The sequence below is a fragment of the Hypanus sabinus genome, chromosome 1 (assembly GCF_030144855.1).
Source record: "Hypanus sabinus isolate sHypSab1 chromosome 1, sHypSab1.hap1, whole genome shotgun sequence".
Classification (NCBI taxonomy): Eukaryota; Metazoa; Chordata; class Chondrichthyes; order Myliobatiformes; family Dasyatidae; genus Hypanus; species Hypanus sabinus.
Genome location: NC_082706.1, coordinates 136,845,455 through 136,866,915, shown reverse-complemented (window position 1 = coordinate 136,866,915; position 21,461 = coordinate 136,845,455). Strand labels below are relative to the sequence as shown.

The following is a 21,461-nucleotide window of genomic DNA, read 5'->3' as shown; positions in this document are numbered from 1 at the left end:
CACCAGAGGGAGATGGAGAACAGGCAGACAACTAAATATGTCAATGATGGGGTGAGAAGAGGAGGAGGGGCATTAACGGAAGTTAGAGAAGTCAATGTTCATGCCATCAGGTTGGAGGCTACCCAGCCGGTATATAAGGTGTTGTTCCTCCAACCTGTTTGGATTTATAAGGTGTTGTTCCTCCAACCTGAGTTTCGATTTATCCAAACTCAGGTTGGAGGAACAACACCTTGTATACCGGCTGGGTAGCCTCTAACCTGATGGCATGAACATTGACTTCTCTAACTTCTGTTAATGCCCCTCCTCCCCTTCTGACCCCATCCCTGACATATTTAGTTGTTTGCCTGTTCTCCATATCCCTCTGGTGCTTCCCCCCACTCCTTTCTTTCTCCTGAGGCCTCCCATCCCAAGATCCTTTCCCTTCTCCAGCTCTGTATCACTTTTGTCAATCACCTTTCCAGCTCTTAGTTTCATCCCACCCCCTCCGGTCTTCTCCTATCATTTCGCATTTTCCCCTCCCCCCCCTACTTTCAAATCTCTTACTATCTTTCCTTTCAGTTAGTCCTGACGAAGAGTCTCAGCCCAAAACATCGACAGTGCTTCTCCCTATAGATGCTGCCTAGCCTGCTGTGTTCTACCAGCATTTTGTGTGTGTTGTTTGAATTTCCAGCATCTGCAGATTTCCTCGTGTTTGCAGTTAGAATATCTAGTAGTTTTGTAAGCAGCCCACAAAACATGCTATGTATCTCCAGCAACATCTTGTTCACTGCTGTATTGCTAAGATATTGCCATCACAACACCTTGAACAAATTTTAAAAGGTGAAGAGTGTTTCATATTTAATATGGAAACAACACATTCACATCTTAGAAAAGTAGAAACTCATTGAGAGGGCTCAACAATTAACTGGGTACACCTTAATTGGAATATTGGATGGCTTCCTTTTGTTGGAAAGTTGTGGAGAAGATTTGCTAGGTGATGCTGATACTGAATTCAGGATGATTCTCCTATTCATTATTGTGTAAATAATCCATGGGTGGGGGTTGGTGGCAGTGGACCTGGAGGGATCTTCTCTAAACTGGTTACTTAAAAGGTCAACATTCTGTTCCTTGTCACTTCTTAGGTGATGCTTTCCCCTGGACAATCAGTCTCAGCAAGTTCAGTGTGTACACTCTACTTGGCCAGTTGAAGTCTCGTAACCTGGTGGAACCCTTGGGCTGCACTTCGACCCTGGCCGTCACTTCGCACAAGATGCAAGCCTGCGGCTCTGAGATGAGACATTCTTTTGTCGTCTGCCTGCATGTGGACCTGGAGTCTCTGGAAGTGAAATGCTCAAACCCACAGGTTGGTGTTGGGGTAGCTAATTGATTTATTGTGAGGAAAATAAGAAATGACTGGCTTTAAGTTAATTTGCCTTGTACTTTATAGGAGAATCCTTATTCCATTAAACATCTTAACTCTCTTTTGAGCTTGACCAAGATCGGGGAGAAAGATTAGTTTACTGCTTTGATGTGCTCTCAAGTTTTTTGTAATTCAGACTTTTCCAAAAAAAATTAGTAACTGCAGTCTAAAGTGCATCTTAAAGCTGATGGAGTAAAATGAATTACAGATGTGCTATTTTGAAACGTATTATGTAGCAGAATTAACATGTAGTAGCTTTGAAAATGTCCACTGGAGCTGCTTGTTCAAAGGTTTATAATAACTTCGCACAATATGTTTATAGATCTGCATTGTAGCATTAAAGAGATTTAGGTTTTAAATAATGTGGACATAAGTTCCTGGAATTCGATTAATCAAATGCATTACACAGAGTGATGGAATTTTCTGCCAAACCTGACATTCATTTTTATCCTGTTATCAAAAAATTAAGTCGGTGGACAGTTGTATGGGATCTTGCTTACTACTGCAAAAGGCATTTAATGGTTTTTTTTGACTATTTGCTTGTTAGGTGGAATACATTGTTTTTCTTGTTGCAAGTTGGTCTGAAAAGGAGATTTGAATTTAATTCAGTTAGATCGGTATAACCCAAGTGAGCCATTTTCTAATTCTCAATCGTTTACTGTTGGATGCACTGGTAGTATAATTAAACTGCTTTTATTTTTAATATGTGCATTTCATATCATAAAAATCACTTCAGTTTTTTGTTTACAACATGGAAAACTGCCTCTTTTCAACTCACTAATCACTTGATTCTCTCCCTGATAATGTTTATAATGTTGCTATTGAACATGTGCCTATGTGAGAATGTAGCATCACCCTGTGCACTGAGTAGTTCATTTTTATATAAGTTTGGGCTTTCAGTCCTCTAAATGTTAAGCCTTAACCGTACTTTATGAATTAAGAGGATTTGGCTCAGTTTCAGCATTGAGTAGTTCACTTAAGTTACTTCACAGAGCTTTGGTAAAATAAAACATTTGACAGTTGCTTTCTCAGTATGCTCAATTCTACTAAGCTCCTCCTCAGAATCAAAAGGAACTTGCTTCCAATATGATTTAATTGGTTCTGGGGTGGTTCTGAGGTCAAAGTGAGAACTTCAGATTCTTCCACATATGGAACAGGAGGAATTTGATGGGAGTGGCAGGTGGGTAGTTTGTGAGATGGTGCACCCATTTCTGCAACTTACACTGTGTTGTTTGTGCTCCTGATGCAGGTCCTTGAGGTTCTCAGTGCCACCTTGGATGATATTTTCCCACTTTGAGCATTCAAAGCCAGTGGAAATGTTGAGGTTCTTCAAGGATGCTTTGTGCAAACCTCTCTTGTTTACTGAGGTTTGCAACAGAGCTCATCCATTTTGGGAATCTGGTGTTGGGCTTTAGAGTACTGTGGCTTTCTCATTATAGCTGACTGAGAATACTTAGGGCCTCAGTGCTAAGAATATTAGCTGGCAAGAGGGCATTAACATTGGTTTACATATAACTATATAACAATTACAGCGCAGAAACAGGCCATCTTGGCCCTTCTAGTCCGTGCCAAACGCTTACTCTCACCTAATCCCACTGACCTGCACTCAGCCCATAACCCTCCATTCTTTTCCTATCCATATACCTATCCAATTTTACTTTAAGTGACAATACCGAACCTGACTCTACCACTTCTACTGGAAGCTCGTTCCACACAGCTACCACTCTCTGAGTAAAGAAATTCTCCCTCATGTTACCCTTAAACTTTTGCCCCCTAACTCTCAACTCATGTCCTCTTGTTTGAATCTCCCCTACTCTCAATGGAAAAAGCCTATCCACGTCAACTCTATCTATCCCCCTCATAATTTTAAATACCTCTATCAAGTCCCCCCTCAACCTTCTACACTCCAAAGAATAAAGACCTAACATGTTCAATCTTTCCCTGTAACTTAGGTGCTGAAACCCAGGTAAAATTCTAGTAAATCTTATCTGTACTCTCTCTATTTTGTTGACATCTTTCCTATAATTCGGTGACCAGAACTGTACACAATACTCCAAATTCGGCCTTATCAATGCCTTGTACAATTTTAACATTACATCCCAACTCCTATACTCAATGCTCTGATTTATAAAGACCAAAGAGGATTTGCAGAGATGGTGTTGTGGTACTTTTACTATGTCTTAAGATGCCTGCTCTTCTAGTATTTGAAGCATAGAAGCCACTGCCACCTGGTTAATTGTGAGATCTGTCCCAAATCTAAGAACATTATTTTCAAATATCCTTTTTCTCAGTGGACCAAAGACTGTGATGGTATTTTGAAGGTGGAGGTGAATTTTGACATAGATATCAGCTGTCAGCAAAAGCTGGCTATGGACATGTGGCAAGTGGCTCATATTTTCCATGGTCTCACTCTGAATCATTTTTTGTTGGAAGTCTATGTGATGCAGTGGGGTCAGAACGGTGGAAGACCTTGGTTTTGCAAATATTCCAAATGCTCCCTCAATACACTAAATAAATTAGTCAGGATAAGCTTTTCACTGCACCTTGGTATTTATTGAATGTAAGGTTCACTCTTTCAAATGCTTTTGTGAATGAGCTGAGAGTAAGCTTGGAGCTTGCCCATTTTCCAAGAATGTGCGAACAGTAGTGTCGTGTGTGTACTGCAGCTTGACTATTGATGTTGGGTGACCTTTGTTCTTCAGTGGAGTCTCAAATTTGCCCATTTGTTCTAAAGGTTAGCACCACACCCATGGGTATTTTGTTGGAAGTGAGTGAGGTGCAATATTATGGCGAGAAAGATTGCGAAGAATAGTGGGTAAAAGACACAGCCTTGTTTGGCACTGGTCTTATCTAATCAAATTACTGTTTCCCTATCTCAGTCTCATGCCAGAGTCATCAAAACTAGTAATCCAGTTTAGTAGTCATGATTCTTTTGGATGCAGCTTCTAGATTAAGGATGTGACAGGTGAATTGTAGTAAAGCAAATTATGCCCGATTAATGTTAAATTTGATGTACACTTAATTATTAATTTTTAAACAATCTTTTGGAGAGGAAGTAACATTTTACAAATAGCAAGCTATTGGCTAATTTTGCCTGGTTCACTTCTAGTCTTGTAAAACTGTCATTTTGCCCTTTATCACCTTGTAAGTTTCAAAAGATTAGCATATTACATTCAAATTAAACATATTGTTAGGTCAAAATACAATAAATTAGACATCTAAACTGTGCTGTTTCATTCTGTTAGGTGTACTTGAGATTTTTTTTTGTATTTATTTTCTTTCTTTTTACTTTTTTGTTTTTTACTCATCCTTTCCTCCCATTTATGTCCCTTTCTGAATCTCTGATTCTAATACTATCAGTTTTCTTCTTCATTATCTTTTCCAGTACTTAAAACCCAGTGTCTAAGGAGAAGAACCACAAGCCCTATCATTCATAAAGATCCCAAATGCTTCCTCAACCTCAAAATTCCTAATGCAAAATAATAATCTGCTGAGTATGTAAGGATGCCAAAAATATGACACTTTACAAGATGTTTTGTACCAGAGACACTTTGGCTTAATTTGTTTTCAACGTAATAAGTGAAGACCATTCTGTAACTGTTGTAGCATTGGAAAGTTCTTTTTTGCTTTATGTAGTTTTAAGTTAATTCTCATCAGACATATTTGTTCCAGGATGCAACCTTCCCACCCCACTCCTCTTGCCTCTCACCACAGGTTTTGATCCTTAAAACTGATTTTCCTTACTTCCTTCAATTCCTGTCCATTTCTCCTAACTCAATATTCCAATTCATTTTCACTAAGAACAGAGCAATGTAGCGTTTCTCTAGATGTGGGAATTTCAGCTTATAAAGTGAGATTAAAACATACAAGCTCTTTGGATCATGGCTCTGGTCATGAACCTACCCGTACTCCTGACCTTCACTGCACTTCCAACTGCACACCAGCTACTGATACCTTAATATTGGCCAACAGATCAACTGCAATCCATCCTGTGACAAACAGAACTCGCTAGGTGGCATGGTAGAGGCTCCCAACAGTACTAGGAAGAACACATTATATTTACCAACACTCCCAGTAATACACGTCTGATCTTGGGAGCATTTGCATCTGTGGATATGGACTTTGTACAGCTCTAAAGTCAGTTAATATGTTGAACATATACATTCATCAAGTAAACCTCAAGAGAATAGGACCAAACAAGTGTGGCAGTAGAAAAGTGCGTTTGGAACCAGAGAAGATAGCGGAGGTACTTAATGAATACTTAGCTTCAGTATTCACTATGAAAAAGGACCGTGGCGATTGTAGGGATGACTTACAGTGGACTGAAAAGCTTGAGCATATAGTTATTAAGAAAGAAGATGTGCTGAAGCTTTCGGAAATCATCAAGTTGGATAAATCACCAGGACCAGACGAGATATACCCAGGCTATTGTGGGAGGTGAGGGAGGAGATTGCTGAGCCTTAGCAATGATCTTTGCATCATCAATAGGGACAGGAGAGGTTTTAGAGGATTGAAGGGTTGCAGATGTTGTTTCCTTTTTCAAGAAAGGGAGTAGAGATAGCCCAGGAAATTATAGACCAGTGAGTCTTACTTTAGTAGTTTGTAAGTTGATGGAGAAGATCCTAAGAGGCAGGATTTATGAACATTTGGAGAGGTCTACTGTGATTAGAAAAAGTCAGCATGGCTGTGTCAAAGGCAGATTATGCCTTACAAGCCTGATTGAATTTTTTGAAGATGTGACTAAACACATTAATGAAGGTAGAGCAGTAGGTGTAGTGTATATGGATTTCAGCAAGGCATTTGATAAGGTACCCCATGCAAAGCTTATTGAGAAAGTAAGGAGGCATGGGATCCAAGGGGACATTGCTCTGTGGATCCAGAATTGGCTTGCTCTCAGAAGGCAAAGAGTGGTTGTAGACAGGTCATATTCTGTGCCTCAGGGATCTGTTCTGGGACCCCTTCTCTTCGTGATTTTTTAAATGACCTGGGTGAGAAGTGGAGGGATGGTTTAGTAAATTTGCTGATGACACAAAGGTTGGAGGTGTTGTGGATGGTGTGGAGAGCTGTCAGAGGTTACAGTGGGACATTGATAGGATGCAAAACTGGGCTGAGACGTGGCAGGTGGAGTTCAACCCAGAGAAGTGTGAGATGCTTCATTTTGGTGGGTCAAATATAATGGCAGAATATAGTATTAATGGTAAGACTCTTGGCAGTGTAGTGGATCAGAGAGATCTTGGTGTCCAAGTTCTTAGGATACTCAAAGCTGCTGCATAGGTTGATTGTGTGGTTAAGAAGGCATATGTCCTTTGTCAACTGTGGGATTGAGTTCAAGAGCCTAGAGGTAATGTTACAGCTATGTTGGACTCTGGTCAGACCCCACTTGGAATACTGTCTCAGTTCTGGTTACCTCACTACAGGAAGGATGTGGAAACTATAAAAAGGGTGCAGAGGAGATTTGCAAGAACATTGCCTGGAGTGGCGAACATACCTTATGAGAATTGGTTGAGTGAACTCGGCCTTTTCTCCTTGGAGCGATGGAAGATGAAAGGTGACCTAACAGAGGTGTGTACGATGATGAAAGTCATTGATTGTGTGGATCTTTCTCATGGCTGAAATGGCTAACACGAGAGGACACAGTTTTAAGGTGCTTGGAAATAGGTAAAGAGGTTTCAGTTTTTTACACAGAGAGTGGTGAGTGCCTGGAATGGGCTGCCAGCAATGGTGGTGGAGGCAGATACGATAGTCTTTTAAGAGACTCCTGGACAGGTACATGTAGCTTTGAAAACTAGAGGGCTATGGCAACCTGACGTAATTTTCTAAAGTAAGTACATGTTCGGCACAACATTGTGGGTTGAAGGGCCTGTATTGTGCTGTATGTTTTCTGTGTTTCTATGCTTCTAAATAAAACTGCTTGGACAAGAATGTATCCTTGCATAACCTAAGGAATCATAATTTTCTGGGATTTGGGTAAGACATAAGCAACTGAACTGCATGTAAAAAAATGAGTAGTGCTTATGCAGCTTCTTTGCAGCACTAATTTCCCGACATGGAAAGTATTCCACATTTTTAATGCTAATATCCAGTCTATTTTCATCAGACTGAATATGGAGATAACACTGTTTTCAGACCCCAGTGACCACAATGCTGCAGTTGACTGAGGTTGTTTTGATATGCATAATTTATGTGCAGCTATCTTCAAATTGCTGCCCTTTTTCCTTAGTAAGTTGATTCTGGAAGCAATTGCTGAAGTTTGGTCATGTTCTGATCCCTCCTTTCTAAACTGAGTATTTTCTGAATAAATTATTTTTCTTGTATCAGAGTAACCCATTTGCTAGTAGCCCAGTCATTCACCTCACCATTGGCTGACAGTGTTTTCTCTTGGCATTCTGTATTTATAAAGGATTAAGGCAAAAAAAAATCTGTGTAAATGTTATTACTTAAAATCACATTATACCAAGACATCTGCTCAGAAAAAAATATTAAAGCATGTGAATTAAACCTTTAAGATAGGTCCATGTTTCCTGGTGGTTGGAATCAACAAATGAACTGTGAACAGCAGAAGATCAAGATAGACTGTAAGATATGTATACCAAGTATGATACTTGCACTCAATAAAGCAACAGCTCGATTATTGATGTTGTTGCTACTGCAAAATGAGCCTTGTCACACCATTTCTGTTTAAGCATGGTAATGCAGGTGTGAAACCTCTTGCTGAGACATATCCAGCTGATTGTTTCAGTGATCTATCCAAGTAAGTGAAATAGCATTCTGTTGTTTGCAGAAAGCAGCTGGTGTTAACACACTATCATGTATTATGTATTTAATGCTAGTCAAGTTGAGTTTATTGTCATATGCTCAAGTACATATGTGCACAGGTACAATGAAAAACTTACTTGCAGCAGCATCACAGGCTCACAGCAACTGGTACACAATATTAGTAAGAAAACCAGGAATTATACAGGAAGAACACAATTAAAACCAAAATTAGTTAAAGTTCATTGTCGTACAAAGTGTTCGTAGTGTTGTTATACTGAAGTGGAGATTAGGGTTGTGCAGGCTGGTTCAAGAACCCAGTTGTTAAAAGCGAAACAGCTGTTCTTGAACCTAGTAGCATGGGACTTATGGCTTTTACCTCCTGCCTGATGATAGACATGGTAAGATGGCATGGCCCACATGATGAGGATCTTTGATGATGGATATTTCCTTGGTGGTGAAGGATGAGCCATGGTGTATTGGGCTGGGTCCAATGATGATTTGGTGTTGTCGTATCAAAGGTGCTGAATACTTATGCAATTAATTATTTTGTGTTTTATATTTGTAATTAATTTAGATGACTTTGTAGAGATCTGTTTTTACCCTGACATGAAAGAGTCTTTTTCTTTGATCAGTGTCAAAAAAGCCAAATTAAATCCACTGTGATTCAATGTTGTAAAACAATAAAACATGAAAACTTCCAAGGATGTAAATACTTTTTATAGGTATTGTAGGTCATCTGATATATTGATGCCTAGGAATTTAAACTGCTTACCCTCTCCACTGCTGTTCTACCAACATATAGCGGCGCATCACCCCGTCCTTTCCATTCCTCAAATCAACAGTCACATTTTTTGAGTTTTATTGATTCTGTTTTACTGGCATTACTTCAGATTTCTCTTGAACCTCCCTTCCTCTGGACCTTGGAACTCTACAAACAATATATGCATAATTATATAGCTGTACATTGTGATGTTTTTGCAAAGCTTGAAGCTTAAAATAAAGCAGTCCTGTTGTAAATAACCACCCTGGTGGACCAGCAGAATTTTTAATGCATTTTACTTGTTGGCAAGGTATAATTCTATCACATATTCCAAAATGAAATGCTTGAATAGTGTAGTGCTCAACACATAATGCTTTTGTACAGCTCCACAGATATCTGGAATTATTCAGGCACTTGCAGAATATGTTAGGAATTTCCCTTACTTATTACTTTTCTCTGATTTCATGAACAACACAAAACTGACTCTAATTTTAGATGATGGCATTGGGTGTTGAGCTCATTTCCTGAATAATTAAATATGTGGTTGAAAAGAAAAATAGTTTTGTTATTTCTAAACATTCAGTAATGGTTGAATTTAAAATAATGGATAATAAGAATTAAGTGATTGGGGTTATCAAATTGCATTCAGAATATTATCCAGCTGTACTGAGCTTAAGTTGCAATTCTACTCAAAACATTTCATTTGAAATATAAGCTGTCTTATTTATTTTTTGCTAACTTCCAGTTGAATGGAATTCTGCAGTCTGTAAAATTATCCATAAATACAAAGTGTATAGCATGGAAATGGCCTTTCAGCCCATTTAGCTTGTCCTGGCTTTTATGTATAAGCAGTTTAGGAGGCTTCTCTTTTAAGCCTGATGTTTTTCTTTTTCTCTTTTACATAGCTACCCAGGCTCCTACTGAATAGAAAATACAAATGTCTTCTCAATGCTTTATCACAGTACATTCCAGATTGTAACTATTCTTGCATAAATAATATGCTCCTCATTTCAGTTTTGGTTCTTTTCTCAGAATTATCATTCTGTGTCCTGTGGTCCATGACCATTCCACCAATGGGATGATTTCTCTCTTTCAGATATCAAGAGGGAGATGAAGATCAAATCATCTGTAGAAATATTAAGTCATGGAATAATATGATCTGTATTGATTTTCTCATTCTCCCTCCCAATACTTTAGGTTGTTGCAAGAAAATGTGTGGCTGCTTTTTTCCTGTACTCCAAAGGCTAGAAGTAATACCTTTTTGCTGTTGAGAAGCTAGATACAAATACCTTCAACTCTGATTCACAATGCGCAGAAGGAAGCTAAACAGCCCATCGTGACTCTGTTTGTGCTGAATAGTTCGAAAATTACTCCACTTTCTTGCACATAGTGTTGCAGTTATTTTTCCCCTTTGGGTACTTATCTTTTGAAAGATTTGTTTCCTTCAGGGAGCCACAAAACAAAGAAACCCAAGAGAACCCATTGAAAATAGACCACCAAACATCCAATGTGCATAAACAAATTACGCAAACAATTAAGGAAAGCATATCATATTCAGAACGAAAATGAGTCCACAGCCACAAAGCCAGTCAACACTGCAGCTGATTCAGGAGCCCATTAATTACAGGCCCAAAGCCTCAGTTCAGCCCAGAGATGAGTAAACCTCAGGGAGCAGTGAGCTGAACTGGGCAATCCGTCGACTCTGGCCCTGACAGCTAACCTTTTCAATCTGACCCAGCAGTTAAACTGTCCAAACCTTGCGTTATTCCTCACTCTTGGACCTTGGCCCTACTGCGTTGATATGCTCTCAGACCCAGGCCCCACTGCCTCAATTCAGCCAATACCCAACCTTTCCAGTTCAGCCCAGCACTTAAGTTAATGAAACCTTAGGGCTTTCTTTGTTCCCGGGCCCAGGTCCAGGTCTCCACACCTCAATTCTGTCTCGCCTCCTCTCACCCTGCCTTGATTCTGCCACATCAATTAGCATCCAAGTCTGCTCCAGCAATGGCCAAGCATTGGCTCATTCCCTACCCTCGGGCCTGGGCCCCACTGCCTCCATTCCATAAGACATAGGAGCAGAATTAGTCAATTTAGCCCTTCAAGTCTGCTCTGCCATTCAATCATGACTGATCCTTTTTCCCCTCCTCAGCCCCACACCCCTGCCTTCTCCCTGTTACCTTTGATGCCATGTTCAATCAAGAATCCATCAAGCTCTGCCTTAAGTATACCCAACAATCAGGCTTCCACAGCTGCCTGTCATAAAGAAATTTTTCCAAATCTCTGTTTTAAATGGACTATCCTAAGGATGTGCCCTCTTTTGTTTTAGACCCCCGCCATTGGAAACAGTCTTTCAACATCCGAAAGGTTTCAGTGAGATCCCCCCCTAAATTGCAGAGAGTACAGAAACAGAGCTATCAAATGTTCCTTGTCTGATAACCCTTTCATTCCCAGAATCATCCTTGTGAACCTCCTCTGAACCCTCTCCAATGCCAGCACATTTTTCTTCGATGAGGAGCACAAAACTGTTCTCAATACTCATGGTGAGGCCTCACCAGTGCCTTATAAAGCCTTGGCATGACATCCCTGTTCTTGTATTCTAGACCTCTTGAAATGAATGCTAACGTTTCATTTATCCTCCTCCCACCGACTCTACCTGCAAGTTAAACTTTAGGGTGTTCTGCACAAGGACTTCCAAGTCCCTTTGCATCTCAGATTTAGGATTTTCTCCCCGTTTAGAAAATAGAATTTCATTTGCCACTTTCTTGCCCATTCTCCTAATCTGTCTAAGGCCTTCTGCAGCCTACCTGTTTCTTTAACACTACCTGCCTCTCGCCAACCTTTGTGTCATCTGCAAACTTGGCGACAAAGCCATCTATTCCATCATCTAAGTTATTGATATACAGCATAAAAAGAAGCGGTCCCAACACTGACCCCTATGGAATGCCACTAGTCACTGGCAGCAAACCAGAAAAGGATCCTTTTATTCCCATGTGCTGCCTCCTATCAATCAGCCAATGCTCTAACCATGCCAGTAAGTTTCCTGTAATGACGTGGGCATTTAACTTAGTAAGCAGCCTCATATGTAGCCATGTCAGAGGCCGTCTGAAAGTCCAAATATACAACATCCACTGAATCTCCTTTATCTATCCTATGTGTAATCTCCTCAAGGAATTCCAGCAGATTTGTCAGGCAAGATTTTCTCTTAAAGAAAGCATGCTGACTTTGTCCTAACTTGTTCTGTGTCATCAAGTACTCCATAGCCTCATCTTTAACAATTGACTCCAACACCTTCCCGACCACTGAGGTCAGGGTAACTGGTCTATAATTTCCTTTCTGCTGCCTTCCTCCTTTCTTAAAGAGCAAAGACACATTTGCAATTTTCCAGTCCTCTGGCACCTTGCCAGAGTCCAATGATTTTTGAAAGATCATTACTGTTGCCTCCATAATCTCTACCGCTGTCTTTTTCAGGAACCTGGGTTGCAGTTTATCTGGACCAGCTGATTTAAGCACCCTTAGTTCTTTCAGCTTTTTGAGCACCTTCTCCCTTGTAATATTAACTGCACTCACTTCTCTTCCCTCATATCCTTCAACATCTGGCACAGTGTTAGTGTCTCCACAGTGAAGACTGATGCAAAATACTCATTTAGTTCATCTGCCATCTCCTTTTCCCCCATTATTATTTCTCCTGCCTCATTTTCTAGCGGTCCTATATCACTCTCATCTCTCTTATATTTTTTACATTCTTGAAAAAGCTTTTACTATCCATTTTAATATTGTTTCCTAGCTTGCTTTCATTGTTCATCTTTTACCCCTGACATAATTTCTCTGTGGGGTTTTAAAAGCTTCCCAATCTTCTGTCTTCCCATTAAATCTTGCTTTTGTTGTATGCTCTCTCTTTTACATTAACTTTGATTTCCATTGTTAGCCATGGTTGTACTATTTTGCTATGTGAGTATTTATTTGTTTTAGGAATACATCTATCCTGTACCTTCCTCATTTTTCTTAGGAAATCACGCTATTTCCACTCTGCTGTCATCCCTGCCACCATCTCCTTCCAGTTTATTTGGGCCAATTCCTCTCTCATACCAATGTGCTTTCCTTTACTCCACTGAAATACAGCTATGTCAGAGTTTACTTTCTCAAATTTACTTGAAATTGACTCAAATTTCAAGTTGAACTCAATCATATTGTGATTACTGCTTCCTGAGGGTTTTTTTTAACCTTAAGGTCTCTAATTGCCTCCAGTTCATTACATAACACCCAATCCAGTATAGCTGACCCCCGGTAGGCTCAATGACAGACTGCTCTAAAAAAGCCAACTCAGGAAGCTCACTCTCGTGAGATCCATTTCCAACCTGATTTTCCCAGTTGACCTGCATGTTGAAATCTCCCACAACTATCCTAACATTGTGCTTTTGACATCACTTACCTATTCCATGTTGTAATATGTGGTCTACATCCCAGCTACTGTTGGGACGCCTGTATATAACTGCCATCAGGGTCTTTTACCCTTGGATTTTCTTAACTCAGCCCACAAGGGTTCAACACCTACTGATCACATCTTCCTATGTCACATCTTTCTACTGATTTGATGCCATTCTTTACCAGCAGAGTCACGCCATCCCCTCTGCCTTCCTTCCTATCTCTCCAATACAACCTTGGATACTTACCTCCCAACTACAACCATCCTTTAGCCATGATTCAGTGATGGCCACAACATCATACCTGACAATCTGCAATAGTGCAAAAAGATTATCTACCTTATTTCTTATACTCTGTGCATTGAGATATAACACTTTGTGTGCTGCATTTGTTACCCTTTTTGATTCAAAAGAAGCTGTGCAAATCAAAATCACTGAAAATCTTATTTTCCGCTTATCGTAAACCTTTTATTTTTGCAAAAAAAGCTAAAAATATTTGTTTTACATCACTGTCATCTTTTGAACATACAGAAAAAAGTTGAAGACTGGAGCACTTTGTCATTCCTTTCAAAAATTAGTCCCATGACTATTTTCAAAATACTGCCGAATCCTGCACCACCACATTTTCTCCTGGAATGTTGATGAAAAAAAAAATCTAATCTTGAGTAACATCAACGTCAAAGTGGAGAGGTTAGTTTACCATTCTACAAACGATCATTGCAATTTACATACACAGAAGAGAAAGTATTACAATGGATGCAAGTGCAAAGCGAAAGCGAAGGGATTAATTGAAATAAAAATCTCAGTTGGAGAACAAGACTAATTTAAACCTACAGAATACTCTGCTTATTCATATAGAAAATTATTTAACTTCAGCACTTAGTGTCCAGTGGAAGATGACACAGTTAGTTGAGCTGCCACAGATCGGCTCCAACAACCTGGTTCTTGAGGTTAATCTCGCATGAGTCTTAATATAAACCCCATTACTAATTTCTTACATTTTAATAGTCACTGAAAGCTCTCTCTTGATTTATCTTCTTGTATTAGCCCATTCACAATGGTCTGCCAGGAAAGCTGATGTCATGTTCTGAGTTAATGTTGGAGAAATTACTTCAGTCAGAAGGTGGTAAATCTGTGGAACTTGTTGTCATGAGCGGCCGTTGAGGCCAAGTTATTGGGTGCATTTAAGACAGAGATGGATAGGTTCTTAATTAGCCAGGGCATCAAAGGGTATGGGGAGAAAGCAAGAGAGTCGGAATGACTGGAAGAATTGGATCAACCCATGATTGAATGGTGGAGCAGACTTGATGGGCCAAATGGCCTTCTTCTGCTCCTATATCTTATGGTTAATATATTTGACGGCACCTGGTCACTATGAGTTATCCCGTGTATTTCTTTAATTAGCCTCTTTAGCTACCACTCTTTATAGATATATTTACAAACACCTTTACTTGGAAGTTTTTATTTCATATTCCCTCTCAATGCCTCAAAAATATTCTTGTCTCCCCCAATATCCTGTTGACTGTATAGTTGTTTTTCTTATCACCTGAGTAAGTTGCTTCCTTTATTTTATCATGCTTATTTGCCCTGTGTGTTATACGTAATTACTTCACTTTCTTTTTTGACAGGAATGTGCAAGGTAGAGAATATATTTCTCTTTCTAAACACTCAATACCTTTCAATGTCTCATTGTTTGCCTATGAGTTTTTTTTTGCATATTGACAGTAGTGATGTTAAATGAAAAAAAAACAGAACCAGAGTAAGGCATATTTCCTTCCACCATCTTTAATGCAATTCTTTTTTTTTGTAATTTATATTTTTATTGAAGTTCATCAAACAAACATTTCCATAAGATGTATTTCAGACATTGTACATATATTTCATATAATCATATATCACAAATCTCCACAAAGTATTTATCTGGGGTATACACTTACAGAAAAGAGTGGAAAGAAAAAACAAGCAAAAGGAAAGAACTATGTACAAGTAGGGAGTGATCTTTTTTTACAACAGATTCATTGATTTGTGAGAATAAAAACAGGTCTATGAGGCATTATGTAGTTAAACCGTTTCTTCAATGCAATTCTATCACCAAACACATCTTTACCTCCCCACCCCCTACTCTCTGCTTTCCACAGGGATTGCTCCCTTTGTGATTCCCTTATCCAGTTGTTCCTCCCCACAAATCTCACTTCTGGCATTTATCCCTGCATGCGGAAGAAGTGTCCATTCACCTCCTCCCTCAGCTCCATTCAGGGCCCCAGACAGTCCTTTCAGGTGAGGCAACACCTCACTTGTGAATCTGTTGGAGTCATCTACTGTATCTGCTGCTTCTGATGCAGCCTCCTCAAAATTGGTGAGACCCGACTTAGATTAGGAGACTGCTTTGTCGAGCACCTTCACTCTGTATCTGTAAAAAAGCAGGATTTCTCAGTGACCAACCATTATAATTCCAATTCCAATCCCCATTCCCATTCTGAAATGTCAGTCTGTGGCCTCTTCTAGGAACTAATTAAGTATCCATCAACCTACACTTTATATATACCCAATACTTGTCCTCCACAGCTATCTATTTGAATGAATTCTACTGATTCACCACCCCGGGCTAAAGAAATTCCTCCTCATCTCTGTTCTAAAGGGATGTCCTTCTATTCTGAGGCTGTGCCCTCTAGTCCTAGACTCTCCTACTATTGGAAACATCCTCTGCATTTTCACTTTATCTAGGCTTTTCAACATTCAGTTGGATTCAATGAGATCCCCTCTAATTCTGAAATTAAATTAAAATAATTTAACTAAAACATAAAACATATTAAAATAATCCTACTCATCATACTAAAGCAAAATAATTGAAGTTTTGTCTTCTAACTCTTTATCCTGCACTCTGTATTGAAGGTAATTAGGCCTTGGCTCCTGCAGTAGGGTTGATGTGGAGCAGGGTCCTTTGGACTTCTCCTTGTAATGTTGGGAAATTCTGTAGAGGGCAGATTGCTTCTACAATCATTCGTTATATCCTGAACTTATGCATTCCACAGTGTGTACCTCAGTTTCAATGTTGATTAGACTGCTGACAAAATTCTGCATAGTCTGTGTCTATCTATTTTCTATCTCAATCATTTGGTCAAATTTAACCATCAATGTCTCCATTTGGGGCTCAGTGTGAAAAAAAGGATGCTTCCTAACCTGATGCATGCCTCCAGCATTTTGTGTGTATTATTGAGAACTACTGATCTAACTGTAGTTATGTAGACTATGTTTTTACAGATAGGTGGCATTTGACAGTGAATGGTATAATACTGTAAGAATTATAGACAGAATTATTTTGAAACATGTGATCGGATGTTCCAGACCTGGAGAAGGAAATGATCAGATTTTAAATATAACAGTTCGAGATACTCAGTAGACACACATATTTTGGGAGAGAGAAACAAGAGTAAGACAAAGGAACACAAACCAATCCTCACAGAGGGATCAAAAGTGGAGAGAGTGAGCAATTTCAAGTTCCTGGGTGTTACTATCTCTGAGGTCCTAATCTGGTCCTTACATATCGATGCAGTTGTAAAGAAAGCAAGACAGTGGCTATATTTCATTAGGCGTTTCAGGAGATTTGGTTTGTCACATAAAACACTCGCTAATTTCTATGGATGTACTGTGGAGAGCATTCTAACTGGCTGCATCACTGTGTGGTATGGGGAGGGGGACTACTGCACAGGATTGAAGTAAGCTGCAGGGAGTTATAAAATTAATCAGCTCCTTCATGAGCACTAGCCTCCGTAGTATCCAAGACATCTGCAAGGAGAGGTGCCTCAAAAAGGTAGTGTTCATCTTTAAGGACTGCCACCTCCCAAGGCATGCGCTCTTCTCGTTGTTACAATCAGGAAGGAGATACAGAAACCTGAAAGCACACACTCAGCAATTGATGCACCATCAATAACTCACACTGAGACGTAAGGCGAGATATCGGCTTTTATTGACTGGAAGAAGGAACCAGGAGTGAGTGTCTATCATACAATGTCTTGGAGACTGAGGCCGAGCGTCAGGCCGCAGATCTCCTTTATACAGGGGCCTGTGGGAGGTGCCACAGGAGCAGTCAGCAGGGGCATGTCCCGACAGGCACATAGTTCACCACAGCAATTCAAGGAGAGCTTCTTCCCCTCTGCCAACCGATTTCTGAATGGACATTGAACACATGAACACTGCCTCACTACTTTCTTATTTCTGTTTTTACTTATTTAATTGTACCATTTAACAGACATATATATATACTTACTGTAATTCAGTTTTTTTCCTATATTATCCACCATATCGTATTGCTGCTGCAAAGTTAACAAATTTCACAGCATATGCCAGTGATATTAAACCTGATTCAGATGTTTGAGGTTTATGACCTACTATCAAAACATCATTATTTTAAGATTTTGCAATTTGACTTCGATCTTTCTTATTTTTCTATGTGTGTGTTTAGCTCACTAAAGAAGATTATGGTGTATGAATTTGAAGATGAGTCATTGGGAAAAATACCTAATGTGACATAAAGTGGTGAAGCAAGCATGGTAGCAAGCTTTTTTAGATTTCAAGAACTGTGGTTAAAATCATGTTTGAGGGACAAAGTTTGTGAAAGAACATTTTTAAAATTGTGTGAGATGCTGTGAAGCATTCATTTAGTCAGGACTTTTGTTTTGAGGTGGTTTGGATATGAATCTTTTTAATTGGCAACAGATTTTTGTGGCAGCTGTAATTTGAGAGAGTTATTTTCAGAATATAGTTAGTATTATTGTTCATTTGCAGGCATAACTTAAATTATTTTTTTGCTTTTACTTTCATGTTGACATATGACCAGGGAGATTATTCTTCACCACTGTTACTTTCTATTTACACATTTCCAGAGCAGCATCTCATTTCTTTCAGCGCACTGTAACCAAACTATGAACTTGACTTGAATAGTTATTAACAAATCTTACATCGTAAAAAAACAAAATGGTCCATGCACTGTACACGTGCAAAAGATCATCAAATGAAACTTTCAACCAGGGATTGCCAGTCTGGTGTCCACAGACCCCTCAGTTAACGGTAGGAGTCCATGGAATAAATAAGTGTTGGGAGCTTCTGTTGCAGACAGACTTTAGATGGACTTTCAAAATTAATCAGATAAACTGAAGGTTATAGTTTGACATTGAATATAACAAAGATGAACTAACTTCCATATTACATTTTTGCATTCTTCCTTCACGTAGCTGTATAAATGTTAACAAAGAAGTGTCCAAATGAAATTGTTAATGAGCTAGCGAATGTCCATTGGATTCCCAGCAAAACAACAAGGAAGACAATCAGAGGTGCTTTTTCACCTGTCTGCAGGGAGTGGATGTGATTCCAAAGGCAACAATTATTTCTTCATTCCTCATTGCCCTTGATGGGCTTTTAGGTCTTTGCAAAGGGAAGTTAAAAGCTATCTAAAATGATGTCTCACATATCAGCCGCACAGGATAAGGATGTCAAATGTTTGTCTGTGGAGAACATTTTTGAATCAAATTTTTTATAAGCTCTAGTAATAAAATGATTTATATTAGCATTTTATTCCATACTTTAAAGGAATGAAATCAGGTTTGGTTGAACATAGAAATTTACAGCACATTGCAGGCCCAATCATGTAATCTATTCTTGAGTCTGCCTAGAATTTCCCTAGCGCAAAGCCCTCTATTTTTCTAAGCTCCATGTATCTATCTCAGAGACTCTTAAAAGACCCTATTGTATCCACTTCCACCACTGCTGCTGGCAGTGCATTCCATGCACCCACCACTCTCTGTGTGAAAAACTTACCCCTGACATTCCCTTGGTACCTATTTCCAAGCACCTTGAAACAATACCCCCTCAAGTTAACTATTTCAGCCCTGGGAAAAAGTCTTTGGCTATCCACACAATCAGTGCCCCTCATCATCTTATATACCTCTGTCAGGTCACCTCTTATCCTCTGTCGCTGCAAGGAGAAAAGGTCAGTTATGCTCTCCAATCCAGGCAACACCCTTGTAAGTCTCCTCTGCACTCTCTCTCTATAGTATCCATGTCCTTCCTGTAGTGAGGTGACCGGGACTTGACACAGTACTCCAACTGGGGTCTGACCAAGGTCTTACATAGCCTTGTCATTATGTCACGGCTCTTGAACTTAATCCCACGGTTGATGAGGCTCAACACACAATACACTTTCTTAACAACACTGACAACCTGCACAGCAGCTTTGAGTGTCCTACTGACACTAACTCCAAGATCTCTCAGATCCTCCCCACTGCCAAGAGTCTTACCATTTATATTATATTCTGTCTTGACGTTGGACCTACCAACATGAACTACTTCACACTTATCTGGGTTGAAGTCCATCTGCCACTTTTCAACCTGGTTTTGCATCCTATCAATGTCCCACTGTAACCTCTGACAACCCTCCAGACTATCCACAACACCCCTAACCTTTCTGTCATCAGCAAACTTACTAACCCACCCTTCTACTTCTTCATCCAGGTCATTTATAAAAATCACAGAGAGGAGGGGTCCCAGAACAGATCCTTGCAGAATACCAGTGGTCACCTTCCTCCATGCAGAATATGAACCATCTACAACCACCCTTTGCCTTCTGTGGACAAGGCAATTCTGAATCCACAAAGCAAGGTCTCCTTGGATCCTATGCCTCCTTACTTTCTGAAGGAGCCTTGCATGGGGAACCTTGTCAAGTGCCTTACTGAAATCCATATACACGACATCCACTGCTCAATGTGTTTTGTTACATCCTCAAAGTATTCAGTCAGGCTCGTATGGCACAACCTGCCCTTGACAAAGCCATGCTGTCTATCCCCAATCAGATTATGTTTCTCCAAATGCCTCTCAGGATCTTCTCCAACAACTTGCCTACCACTGAAATCAGACTCACTAGTCTATAATTTCCTGGGTTATCTCTACTCCCTTTCTTGAACAAGAGAACAACATTTACAACCCTCCAATCCTCCGGTACTTTTCCTGTCCCTATTGATGACGCAAAGATCTTCACAAGAGACTCAGCAATCTCCTCCCTCACTTCCCAAAGTAGCCTGAGGTATATCTCATCTGGTCCCAGTGACTTATCTAACTTAATGTTTTTCAAAAGCTCCAGCACAACCTCTTTCTTAATGTCTATATGGTCAAGCATTTCAGTCAGCTGTAAGTCATCACCACAATTGCCAAGGTCTTTTTCCCTAGTAAATACTGAAGCAAAGTATTGATAAAGTATCTCTGCTACCTCCTCCGACTCCATGCACACATTTCCACTATCTGTATCACATCTGATTGGTCCTATTCTCACACAGATGAGAATAGGACCAGTCTCTTGCTCTTCACATACTCGTAGAATGCCTTGGAGTTTTCCTTAATTCTGCTCACCAAAACCTTCTGTTCTGATTCTCCTGATTCCATTCTTAAGCTCCTTCCTAGCCACCTTGTAATTTTCTAGAGCTCCAACAGTATCTAGTTTCTTGAACCTAGTTTTGTAAGCTTTTCTTCTTAAATAGATTTTCTACATACTTTGTACACCATGGTTCTTTAACTCTACCAACCTTTCCCTGCCTTAATGGAACATACCTATACAGAACTCCATGCAAATGTAACCTGAATATTTGCCACATTTCTGCCGTGCAATTCCCCAAGAACATCTGATGCCAATTTGTGCTCCCAAGTTCCTGCCTAAAAGCATATTTCATTCCCCTTACCCCAATTAAATGTTTTCCCAAATTGTCTGCTCCAATTCCTCTCCAGCACTATGGAGAAAGAGATAGAGTTGTGGTCACTACTTCCAAAATGCTCTCCCACTGAGAGATCTGACATCTGACCAGATTCATTTCTCAATACCAGATCAAGTACAGCCTCTCCTCTAGTTGGCTTATCTACATAAAGAAACCTCAGGAAACCTTCCTAAACACACTTAACAAACTGCACCCCATCTAATCCCCCTGCACTAAGGAGATGCCAATTAAGATTAGGAAAGTTAAAATCTCCCATCACAGCAACCCTATTATTATTGCACCATTCCAGAATCTGCCTCCCTACCTGCTCCTTGATATCCCTGTTACTATTGGGAGGTCTATAAAAAAACACCCAGTAGAGATATTGG

At 39.7% G+C, this 21,461-nt stretch overlaps 1 protein-coding gene across 2 annotated transcripts in view; it reads left to right on the top strand.

Moving 5' to 3' along the window:
- Positions 1-21,461, top strand: part of LOC132398003 (intermembrane lipid transfer protein VPS13B-like) — a 1,044,617-nt gene that overhangs the window by 655,635 nt on the left and 367,521 nt on the right. For both annotated transcript variants that reach the window (XM_059976892.1, XM_059976883.1), the window contains exon 24: positions 1,122-1,342. In XM_059976892.1, coding sequence (XP_059832875.1) covers positions 1,122-1,342 — 221 coding nt within the window. The remainder of the gene's footprint in view (positions 1-1,121; positions 1,343-21,461) is intronic.